The 13048-nt window shown below is 36.5% G+C and overlaps 1 protein-coding gene across 1 annotated transcript in view; it reads left to right on the forward strand.

Annotated features, from left to right (window-relative positions):
- LOC104585582 (RNA-binding protein BRN1-like) overlaps nt 1-479 on the forward strand; it is a 41537-nt gene extending 41058 nt beyond the window's left edge. Inside the window, exon 9 of the mRNA XM_010242520.2 lies at nt 44-479. Coding sequence (XP_010240822.1) covers nt 44-171 — 128 coding nt within the window. The 3' untranslated portion in view covers nt 172-479. The remainder of the gene's footprint in view (nt 1-43) is intronic.
- The last annotated feature ends 12569 nt before the right edge of the window (nt 480-13048 follow it).

The following is a 13048-nucleotide window of genomic DNA, read 5'->3' on the forward strand; positions in this document are numbered from 1 at the left end:
ACTTCTGAGGAGTTCCCTATCTTAAACCATCCTATATTTGCAGGTTTTGTCAGCTTTGATTCAGCTGCATCAGCTCAGTCTGCCATTAGTGGGATGAATGGATGCCAATTGGGTGGTAAGAAGTTGAAGGTACAGCTTAAGAGAGACAATAAACAGAACAAACCTTACTGACATTGAGGGTAAGCCACTGAAGGAAGCAGAATTCTTTTTCATATATGGTGACATGCAACCTCAGTATTTGGGAGTTTCCGTGCTATCAGCAGAGTGGGGGTGGATTGGTGATAATGGTTATATATTTATTTGTCCACCCATCATGTCTCCAGGTGGAAACTGTTTGTTGCCTTGAGGGCTTGAAATCCCTGAAACTCATTGTTGTTGGTTGTTATGCACCACCAAAATTTGTAATTTATGTACCATGGATATTCATTTAGACATTAATGATTAATTTTTTTATTTTTCCATCTTTCATATCTTGGTAATATAATGCTGCTGGGCCTATAGCCATGCATAGGCATGTTGTTCATTGTCATTTGAAAATTTTCTAATTTCACTGACCAACAATAGTTTTGAATCTTTTGACTGTTAAGCGTCTTTTTTCAGAAATTCTACTTTTCCATGCAGTATATATTTGGATTCTGGAAGTTTGTTTTATCCTTTTTTGTGCTCACAATGCAGACTTTGCTTTCCTCTCCTTGATGTATGCTTTTGTTCCCAAATTTACGTGGTGTATCTGTAAGCTTATCGGAGATGTTGAGTAGCTGTGGCAATTATTTTTCCTGTTCAAATGATGTTCTTATAAGGGTGTATCAAAGTTGAAAATTATGTGGTTCTTTGTTCATCCTGTTGTTTCTGTTGAGCACACGTTTCACTGTGCAGTGGCTGTTCAGGTATTGCTATCTCTGTTCATGTTGATTTCATGTCATTTTCTCTTGTTGGTTTTCTATATCTCCTTTCTTTCCCATTTTGGTTTCTATTCAAGCCCTAAAGTTTAGAATGATCATTCAAGGTTGTGCATGAATGCAGGAGAACATTCTGTAACTTAATATCTCAGAACTTTCTTCCAAATCCATATCCTGCATGCTGATCTTCCCTTTCTTCTGCTCATTTTCAGGGTGAGTTGCCGTATCTTTGGTGTTCATCTGGGGGATGATTCAGGTGTCGGTGGTTGAGGTCTTGCTACATGCATGACTTTTTTTTAATCATGCTTAGTTATCTGCTTGATCATTGAAAATACTTGTATATTGGAATTTCTATTGTTGCAGTGTACTTCTTAAACTAAAACTTACATACTTCTAAGAGAGAGAGAGAGAGAGAGAGAGAGAGAGAGAGTCAAAAAGTCTCCCTTCTATGCTACACTTATTATTTTGTCTTCGTTCAATCACACAAAAAGTGTGATCTGGGAATATTCTAACCAACACCATGTCAACTTAAATATTAAGGATTGTTACAAGGTCTGATGTGCAGTTATGGTACCAAGACACATGTCAATTCCCAACCTACAGACGTACTTAAGTTAGAAATTCTGTCCTGTTGGGAATTACCAAATATTGCTGATAATGATATGCTTGTTTCACTCCCTCAAAATTGCGTATTTGGCCTGTTTTGCATGCCTGCTAGCTCTGGATTATGGTATTTTTCTTGTTCATGCTCTTACAATTGGGGGGTTAAGGCTGAGCTCGGTAGAGTAGATCAAGCCATTTTAAGATATTTTGGGGCTCTGGGAGTTAAGGCCAGCACCACAGTATGAAGAAACTTTTATTAGGTAAGTTGCATTCAATTTAGTTATGTATTAGTTACTCATTGTTTTTACTTATTCTAATACTCCAATAATTTGTACTTGTGATTGCTTTGTTGTGTATATCAACTTGAACAGAAACTAGGAGCATCTCCAAAAGAGAGATTTGGCCTTCAGATTATCACAACTCAACAGGATTGGTGACATAAGCTCTATTAATATTGGCTGTTGTTTCTTGGACTCAGTAGGTCAATAGTGTCACTTTTTTTTTTTTTTTTGTTTTTTAGCTGTTTATTTTATGTAATTTGTGCTTATGTTTACTTGTTATATTGTACTTGATGGATTAAATATTCGCAGGTACTGCATTGCTGTTAACCACATTTGCTGACAGGTAACAAGTCATTTAGGGGCTTTTTATCAAAATCTAATTATACCATATATGTATTGGATTTTATCTTCTAGTTATCCCTTGCTAGTGATGTTTTCAACGCCATTTTTTTTTTGTGGGGGGGAATCAATTACAAAGTTGTCATGCATTGAAAAAATAGCAATTCTCTTTATTAAGAGCATTAGATTTCCTGTCAAAACATGGTAACTTATCATACCCTGGACAATTGTATTTCAAATATATTTATTAATTTCAATATTTTCAGAAATGATACTAATATAAGAAGTATTTGATAGAGCAATTTGGCATCAAATTAGTAGTTAAAGAATGCAATACTTTTATTTAATAAACTTTAAGATAGAGAGTAAGTGAAAGAGAAAAAGTATTGGGATGGAGCTGCTTTTTTATTTAATGTAAGAGAGAAAGCAGAAGAAAAAAAAAGAATCCTCTTTATATTTTTCTTTCTTTTTCTCTCAAAACCCTTGTATATTTCACTAAAACAAAGTGTGTGTGTGTGTGGTTGTATGTATGTATGTTATCCATATGTGTGTGTGTGTGTGTGTGTGTGAGAGAGAGAGAGAGAGAGAGAGGGAGAGAGAGGGAGAATGTATTGACACAATGGTATTAGCAAAATGAATGAGACTATAATTAGGAGCCTTCATTATAAGCAAGGCATTTAAGTGAGGCACCCAGCCAAGGGTGCTAGTCACCTAGGTGGCACCTTGACAACTGTGCATAATGATACTTGGATGGAGATTTTGTATAGGCTATTAGACTTAATGGTGTAGAGGAAAAGAAATTTAGAGCGCATGGAAAAATGAGAGTAGAGAAAAGCTATAGAGGTTCCTTGCATCCTTAAATGTAATACTGTCAATTAAAGGCAGTTGGAGTGCTTAACCGCTTACAGATTTCAGGACTTGCTGGTGAATTTCAGTATTTCATTCTCTCTCTCTCTCTTGGGAGGGGGAGGATTCTGTTGTGCCTCAGATATTTCTATTCATGTAAAACAGTAAAAGAATTCAAATGTATGCTCTTAGAATTCCATTTTGCATAAGGGGAAAAGGAACAATTGTTACTTGAATTATCCTCTTTGATTAATTTTCCTTTAGCCAGCTTTTTTGATTATATTACAAGTTCTGAGTCTCGTAGAATTCTTCTCCCATGTGGTAATGCTTCATGTTTTAGAAAGTACAGTTTGGAAACACCTGGGAAGACATCCAGGCTGAAGGAATTTCTTTAAGCAAGCGAAGTGTAGCCTAACCGCAGGTCTTCGCTAGTGACGACTATTAAAAACGCAAACCAGGGAAGCTGCATCTCATCTCTATCCTCCCCATTATAGCTTTTATGGGGTTGAAGTTGAAGGTACTGGATCTGCTTTTGAGATATGTATGACATGAAAAGTGATATTTAGAACGTAAAGCTCTCCAACGATTTTTCTAATTGCACGTACGTTCATTTGAAGTTCAACATTCATGGTAATGGTGTAGGGCTTTCATCACTTCACATAACAACAGCATGTGAGATGTTGGATTTCCTCCTCACATCGGGAACATTCTCCCGGAATTGTATGTTTGTTTTTATTCATGGGAGATGTTTCCAATGTGCGGCCAAGACCATTTTGTGGGGAGGAAATCTGGAATCGTCATTTCATGTCTAATGCAAACTATTAGGTAGGTTTAGCGCATCACTAAAACCACGAAATCAAAGGCTTGGATGTAATGTTATGGCCCCTCCTTGAATTAGATGAAGTGACAACGTGGTGGGGTCACACGTCACTGTAATACATAGGAGGCCATGATTCATGGTTCTAGCGCTGGTATCGGTATTTTTTTTTGTATTTTATACTTTTATTTATTTTTTTTAACCGGTTCAGAGGATTCGGTTTAAGTCCTGGGCTCCTAGCTACCCTCTGAGCCATGGCCTGACCTGATACTCTCCTGTAAGGGGCGTATCGGAAAGGTCCCGATATAATACATAACGATATTTTGAATCTTGATTTTAGGCTTTTAGCCCTGGGCTAGTGCTAAGACCATGTGGTAGCAAAATTTGAACTCTTTCATGTGTCCTCATCCACTATTTCATTCCGTAGGGCAAGGAGTTTATGATTTTGTAGATTAATAGGGCAGACTGGTCGGTTAGGGTTCGTTTTGCTATCAAGAAATAATATTGGTGCATGTGGACTACCGTTTGGTCACTAATATCAGATCAAGGAAGGTATAGACTAAAAGTAAATTGCTAATACATCATAAATTGAATGTTGCCTTCGGAGGTATAAAAAAGATTAAGAGTGAATGCATGATTCAAAGTATCCATACTGTGGATAGCAAAGTTCGCATATCAAGAGTTTTCAACAGTCAATACTATTTCTTTCTTTTGTTTTTATCTCTGCTAAGAGCTTTGATGATCCTATCCTATGTAATACGTATAACGTATATTGATATTTTGAATAAGAGAAATGTGAGAAAACTTAAGGGGAAGTTCAGATTATAACGTTTTTTTTTTTTTTTGTTCTCATTTGTAAATAAATTTGGAAAATGCTAGTATTTGGAAATTTATGATATAAAATGAAATGCAACTGCACAAAGTTTGTGTGTGAGGTTGGTGACGTTTGATGACAGTCGCATGATAAACCTGAGACCTCAGTGATTTTTGGATACGCCAGTATTTAGAGAAAAAGACAAAATATTACATCAAGCCGGTGTTAAGTTTATCATTGGGAGATGTTTCTAATACATGGTTGGGATGTGCTGTGGGACGTTATTGGGATGCATTCTGTGGGGCAGATTTGAACTCATTTCAACCAAGGTTCAAAGTACTGACATGTATTGGCCGATGCGTATCGTTTCGAGAACTCCTGATACGCCTTACAGAGGGTGTATTGGGGTTCTGACTGAAATAAAAGAAAAAAACACTATCGATATCGTCCGATACGCCTCTATTGGCGGGTGTATCGATATTTAGAACCTTGACCCCAATTGGTTCAAGGATGGTGTGTACAAAGACAATACAGCCACACATGAGGAAAACATTTTGTGCTCAGCATATCTGAATTAGAATAAGGGAGCTCCGTCATTTCAACTTTTAACCATATTATTATGTAGAAATCTCAGCCACAAACTGTGGGAGACACATTTCCTGCGATCCCTTCAGGACAAGTCGGAGACCCCCAGTGAGTTTTGTACGCGAAAATGCTTTAATCTGGAGTTCAAATCTGCCCCCACAGAATGCACCCCAATAATGTCCCACAGCACATCTCAAGGGTGTATTTGAATCATGTCCTAATGACAAGTACGAGAAATGTTCTCAATGAATGCTGAGATGTGCATGTGGGGTATTTTTTGGGCACATTCTGTGGGAGCAGATGTGAATTCAATTGGGATCTGCTGCACTGCACTACTTTTTTGCACTTCATTACACAGGCTGAATCAAGGTTTTAAATATTGACACAGGCCCGTGTCGGTACATTTTTCTATGTTTTATTTATTGTTCTTGAAACTGATTCAGAGGGGTCGGTTTAAGGCCCGGCTACCCTCTGAATCGGTGACTGATCCGATACAACCTCTGAAGGGATGTATCAGTAAGCCATCGACACAATATGTATCAATACTTTGAATCTTGGGCTGAATTAAAGTGCAAGACAAATGCAGGCGGCAAAAGATCCTGACTGCCTATGAAGTATGAACAACCATCAAAGCTTCTACAATTTACCATTTTTTAACCCACTCTATTGGTGTTCTGTTTTTTGGTTACAACTTCCAAGCTAATGTGATTCTAATTCTGAATCCAGAAGCTCAAGTTCTTACGCTCCAAAGATTACAAGTAATCTTCGAATCTAATTATGAAGGGCGTACTTCTGTTGGAATTGATTCTCCTAGACTGGCTAAACGTCATCAATCTCAAATAATTCAAAAGTTAGTTTTGCGTCTGCAATGGATATCCATATTAATACATCATTAATTTAACTTCCGAAGACAAAACTGGTTGACCTAGAAAGTACAGACAAGCACAGATGCTTGGTATTTCTGGTGTTCATTGTCTTAGAGTGTGCTTGGGTTGGGCCCAATGCATCCCCTCAAAAAGATGCTGATTAATTTTAAGTGGTGGAAACTGGAAACCTTACTTAAAGTATATATCAATGTGTATGGGCTCTTCAAAGAACACGCAGAAATATGCTTGCGGGGCCATTGCATCATATTGCAAGGTGATTGGACACTGGTATAGGAGAAATGTCTTCTCTTTCCACCTAAACTCAGAAAACTGACCTTTAGTCTTGCCAAACAAACCTCTTCGGTTTGGCTTGAAGTTGGTGGAGGCATTCCCGACAGAAAAATGACATAGAATCTGCCATTTTGAGAAGAAAAAAGAACAAACAAAAGTTTTGAAATTGAAGATTCTTGAACCGAAGTGGGTTTGGGTGCTAGATCCCCATTGGGCAAGGAAAAGTTAATTTTTTATGCAATTTTTTTTCACTGATTCATTTGAATTTCGATGGATTTACATGTTTGGGTGCTTGAAATGACTGGATTTGTTAATCTCATCTTGAAACTATGATTTTTTGGTTTGTATAAGTGGATCTATGGATTTTCTAAAAAATTAGGCAAAATAAAAATAGCAAGAAATAATTCATTCTTATGCGTGATTTTGATGGTAAGAAAGAACCATACTATGGATTTATGGATGACCTATCAAGTGGAAAGATACATCAATAATTTATACAAAAATGATTTTCTCTTAATTTTCATTAATTATTCAGGTATATAAATAAATAAAATATTACTTGCACATGATTAATGTCTTAGATTTGTGAAGTGGATCTTCGAAGACTTTTTGGATCCAATATTGTTTTGGGGTTTTTATAGTTCAGTCCACCCTAGGGTGGGGCTAAGATTTTTAGGGGTGGACTAAATCCTGCCCATGGATTGATGCCAAATTCACGGACAGATGTGGTTTATGGGGGGGGGGGGGGGGTTACTAGTAGACTAGGAGGGGGTTGCAATTCAGATTTTTGAGGTGGATTGCAGTCCACTTATCCTATTATTTTTGCGATAAAGATACCAATTAATAATTCAATTTAAAGTAGGGGTATAATTGAGACAAGTCGAGTTGAGTATTAGGCTGCTTGAGCTCAAGCTCGAGCTTGCTCAAAAACCTTGGTACTCAACTTGAGTCAATACTCGAGAGGTACTCAAGCTCACTAGAGCTCGGCTTGACTTGAATCGGTTATAAATAAAACTAATATTAAACATATTAAAAATATTAAAAATAAAAATATATTTAGAAAACTTGAGTATATATTAAAAATTATTGATAAATTAATATTTTAAATACTATAAATAAAAATATATTATGAAAATCGAGTATAAGTTTATTTATAATTTCTATTATAAATAAGTTAATGTTAACAAATTAATGTCTATTTATATTATAAATGTAAATATATTAAAAATGGCTAGTATTTTATTATGAGCTCAATTAGGCTCGCAAGTCACTTGAGCCAAGTATTGCGAAGCTCAAACTTGGCTTAGCCAATTACTTAACTTGAGTCAAGCTTGACTCGAACTCGATTACTTAAAGCCGAGTTTGAGTATTTAGCGAGTTGAGTTCAAGTAGATTTTCAGTATGCTCGTCTTTCTCACACTCGTAGTTTAAAACAAAGAATAATATATTAATGGTTTAAATATGCGACATTAATAGACAAAAATATTAGGTTATTGGGGAATGGTCAATATATTTCTTTTGGTGTGAAAACCTATGTAGTTAAAATAGTAAATTTTATACTCATTTGGTACAACAAAAAAACCTTTTTGTAAATTGTCTTGTACATTTTAAGATACTAGCAAATGTCAATTTTAATTGATAATGATGATGATGATGATGGTGGTGGTTGCAGTGATAATATGTTATCAAAATTTTCTATATATTTTTTTATTTCCATGTGTATAAAAATAATTCTTATTTCTTAAATTTATTTTGGTGTAATATGATCAATATATAATATCAGAGATGTGCACAAATGTTCTCTACAAGGTTTCTATGCTTTTCTTATTCTTTTGCCTTTCTATCTTTTTTACTTGAAAGGTTAAACAGTTAGCTTGCCACCAAAAAGGAAAATAGTTTCATTTTTGGGGTCCATTTTAAATTCAGTATTTCATTTCTATTATCAATAAAACAATTATTGTTTATCACACTTTTTATCTTTAATATGATTAATATAAAATATTATAGGTGCCCAAATTGTTTTGCAGTTTTTTTTATATTTATTTCTATTTAAAAAGTTTTATTATTTAACTATGACATAAGCAATTGATCCATTTGATCCAAATGGTTAACTTGCTCACCTGATATTTGGATGGAATAACAATTTTGTTTTTGTGTTGATTTAGAAAGATATGAGTTTTATATTTTTAAAAGCTTGGATATAGATCTAATTAGTAGAAATTATTGGAAAAAGATACCTTAGATATGGATTTAGTAAGAGAGAATGAGAATTAATACATTAAATATAAGACATAATGAGAGGGAATTATGTGAGATAAAAAGTAGAAGTTCAAATTGTATTTTTGCCATCATAATTAGAGAGGGATCGGACTCAAAAATAGGGATATTTTAGTCAAGAAGGAATGTTCCACAAACTCATTGCTTTTAATAGTAGTATAGATATAGATTCTTCATAAATTTAATTAGTGAAATTTAATGTTGAGAAGCAAAAATACCTTAAATATAAGATTTAATGAGAGTTAATACTTTAAATATGATACTTAATAAGAGGAAATGCAATGAACATAATAATAGAATTAAAGTTGCAATGTTTGCCCTCATAATAGAGAGGGACCAATTTCAAAAGGGGGACATTAATGTATTTGAGAAAAAAAGTCTAGAAGCCATAGGGAGTCATTCCCATTTTTGAAGTTTTTATAGTAGTATAGGTTCATTGATTTCTTCATGATGTTTTAGTAGTGATTAAAATGTGAATGGTATAAACTATAAAATTAGGGTTGTAGGAAAGCAAATATAAACATTGTGCTACTTGACAAAGTTGTAGTGAAATATTGTTTTCTAAGAATTTTTGCTTGCATTAGATCATTTTGTCACAAGTGAACTCTTCGTTGCGCCCACAAGTGCCATCCACCATGCTCGCATCATGCCTTCAACATGTCATGAGTGTGACTTGGGTGGGTCTATCTATGTATTTTGTAAGAGGAGGATGCCAATGGCAATACTATAATTATGTAGTATAATTTTTCAGCACTTTGGTATTTCCTTTTGTCACTCCCCCAAAAGCTTAACTTACTCTTTGAAGGGACGTAGGTAGTCGAGTGTGCTAAGAACGTGTAAAGATTAAGCACGAGATCCCCTCGACACTAAACTGTGTGCTTTTGCTTGCCATCATTTTATGCAATACAAAAGAGCCTTTTGACTAATTCGTATGCCTTTTTTGTTACTTTTGTGTGTTATTATGTGCTTTCATAGGCATACTTGATCCAAACGAGTGCCGCACATGGCCTCGTCGACTAGCCCCGTGATAATTTGGTTTTTGTATTTTGTTAGAGCTAGCCAAATAAGGGTAAATTAGTCATTTTATTTATGTTAAGTTATGTGCTTATGTGGCAGTTTTAATAGAGACTTCCTGTCCCATACTTAAGTGGGGGGCAGTTTAGTCTTTGTACAACTAATTAGAGGCTAATCCATATTAGGGTCGAGTGATAGGGTTTATGCTATCAGATTTGACTATTCTTCTTATTCCTTCTTCTTCTTCTTTCTCCCTTACTCTCTACTGGTTTGAACTACTTAAACAGAGCTGTCAAAACATGGTATCAGAGCCATAAACGAAGAAGAAGGCTGCGACTTCAAGTTCACTCTCTTTTTTTTTTCTTCTTCTCTGGGCTGTGAATCTGAGGTACACTATCTAATAGCTACGACATCTGTTATTTATTTTTTTGTTTTAGGACCGTCGCAATCCCTATTACAAGTATTAGGAAGGTGCGACAACCCTAGTATATCAGCCTAATATTGTTGTCACCATGTGTGACAACCCTAGTCATATGGTGGTGCTTGTGGTGTTTACCCTCTACTGAACAATTTCAAGAGGGTTTATGTGTGGTTGCTCGAGTTGTTGCATTACTGTCATGGTGACTACTATTTCTGGGTTGTTAGTAGTGGTGTGAACAATTTTTCCTTTTTTTTTGTGGTTGCTTGAGTGTTGTGTTGTTGTAATGGTGCCTAATATTTCTGGGGTGTCAGTAGTGGTGTGAACAGAAAAAAAAGTTGTGCTGAAAGAAGTGGCCGAATACCTCAGCCTAGTAGCTTTCATCAATGTTCTAATCTGGATGGTAGCCAAATTTGGTCAAAACATCCAATTCTTAACCTTAATGTTAGTCTACATCAAGTTGTTGATTGTGACTAGTTGTGAGATTGTTATCAGTGTGCTATAGTGTTGCCTTGACAACAATATTTGGTTGGTGACTAAGAGTTCAGCATTAGAGATAGCAGTGGGGGACATAATGGCAGCAACAAGAGATGGTTCTAGTGATTAGAAATCGAGTGTGATGATCCCCTCCGACTATTTGGGTGTGCAGATGACCTCCATTAAACTTAATGGTGAGAATTATGTGCCATGGGCCAAGTTAGTGAAAGTTTTCCTCAAGGCAAAGCGGAAAGTGAAACATGTGAAGGAAGATAAACCATCAGCTGACTCTCTAGGGTTTGATGACTGGGAACAAGAAGATGCCCAAATCATGACATGGTTATGGAATAGTATGGAGCCCAAAATAAGTGCCAACTTTATGTTCTTAGATATAGCTAAGGACATATGGGAATATGCCAAGAAACTTTATTCTGGGCAGGATAATACTACAAGGGTATATCAGCTCTATCAGGAGTATTTCGTCCTACAACAAGGGAATAAAACCCTAGAAAACCTCAGAAATGAACTCAATGTCTATCATCCCCTCACTCCAGATGTTAAGGTTCAGCAACAACAAAGGGAACAACTAGATGTCACTAGGTTCTTAGTGGGGTTGACATCAGAATATGAATCAGTTAGGGTCCAAATATTGGGAGGCTCTACTCTTCTTACACTTGAGGAAGTTTTTGCATGGCTTCGTAGGATTTCTTTGGGATCTACAGAGAATCCCACATAGTCTAACAACTTAGCATTTGTGATAGCTAGAGGAGGTGGACGTGATACTAAAGGGGGAGGACATGTCTCTCGAGGAGGTCGTGGTGGTTCCGTATTTGGCCGTGGTGGTGGTCGTGACTCAGGGGGAGGTTGTGGTAAAGGAAAAAGTTACTCTACAGGAAAGTGTACCCATTGTGGAAGGGACGGACATTCGGTGAGTTTTTGTTATGATCTCCATGGCCTTCCTTCTACATGGGCTAATCATGCAGTAGATGGTGGGGATGATGTCAATGATAACCAACAGGCAGATCTAACACCTTCCACATCTACATCTGTTTTTGGGAAAGAGATGGTGAGTGTATCGCGTGATGAGTATGAGAGGTTTCTCCGGGCTACTTCACAGCATACTACAGCCAACCTTGCCCACTCAGGTATAGCTTGTCTGGCATCCAAACCCTCTCCCTGGATTATTGACTCTGGAGCCTCTAATCACATGACCGGGACTCCAGGTGTGTTCTCTTCCCTCTCTAAAACTTCCACATCTCAAATTGTTACCCTTTCCAATGGTTCCTCTTCTCCCATCTATGGTGTTGGTAATGTTGACACGACTTCTCTTTCTTAATCATCTGTTCTATATGCCCCTAAGTTTTCATTCAACCTTATGTCTGTTAGTAAATTAACCAAGATTCTTAATTGCTCTATTACATTTTTCCCTTCCTTTTGTGTTTTTCAGGATCTCAAGACGAGGAAGAAGATTGGTGGGGGGCATGAGGCTGGTGGATTGTATTACCTTGACGGTGGTGGATCGTCAGTTACATTTCAGACTTCACTCACTCCTCTACAGTAGCATTATCGACTGTGACATCCATCTCTCAAGGCACTAAAGATACTGGTTCCGTCTTTGAGTCATTTGTTGTCTTTATAGTGTGAGTCGTGTCAGTATGGGAAACATCATCGTGTTCCCTTCAGTCCTAGAGTTGAAAGTCATATGTTAAGTCCTTTTGCTTTGGTTCATTTAGATGTTTGGGGTCTGATTAAAATAGAGTCTTATAATGGTTACAAGTATTTTGTCACTTTTATTGATGATTGTTCAGTGATGACATGGATTTATTTAATGAAAGAAATGAGTGAATTATTTCCATTTTTCAAAAATTTCATGCTGAAATACGTACACAATTTGGTATTTCAATCAAAGTTCTTCATTCAGATAACAATCGTGAATACTTTCTTACTTCCTTTCAACAGTATTTAGAACAACATGGCATCATTCATCAAACTTCATGTGCATCGACTCCTCAACAAAATGGGGTAGCTGAACGAAAGAACCGTCATCTCCTTGAAACTGCTCGGTCTATTCTTCATCATATGAGTGTTCCTAAATGGTTTTGGAGTGATGTTGTACTTACTATGTGTTTTCTTATTAATCGGATGCCCTTCTTCATCCTTCATGGTCGGTCTCCCTTTTCTATTTTGTTCCCCACCTTGTCTCCCTTTCCATTAACACCCTGCATCTTTGGTTGTATGTGCTTTGTTCACAATCTGATTCATGGGATAAACAACCTGGATGCACTCTCTATTAAGTATGTCTTTCTTAGCTACTCTCGAACTCAAAAAGGGTACAAGTGTTACAATCCCATTACTCGAAAGTGCTATGTCTGTCTTGATGTCACCTTTTATGAGTCTGTCCCCTTCTTCTCGGGACCTGAAGCATCGGTGTCTCCACCTTTGCTTCCTCTTCCTCTTCTAGTCAATGATCACGTTTTGGTTGTTCCAGTTGGACTTGACCCTTCACCTCCTCCAGTGCAGA

This window comes from Nelumbo nucifera, chromosome 4 (assembly GCF_055504915.1).
Source record: "Nelumbo nucifera cultivar China Antique chromosome 4, China Antique-T2T, whole genome shotgun sequence".
NCBI classification, from domain to species: domain Eukaryota; kingdom Viridiplantae; phylum Streptophyta; class Magnoliopsida; order Proteales; family Nelumbonaceae; genus Nelumbo; species Nelumbo nucifera.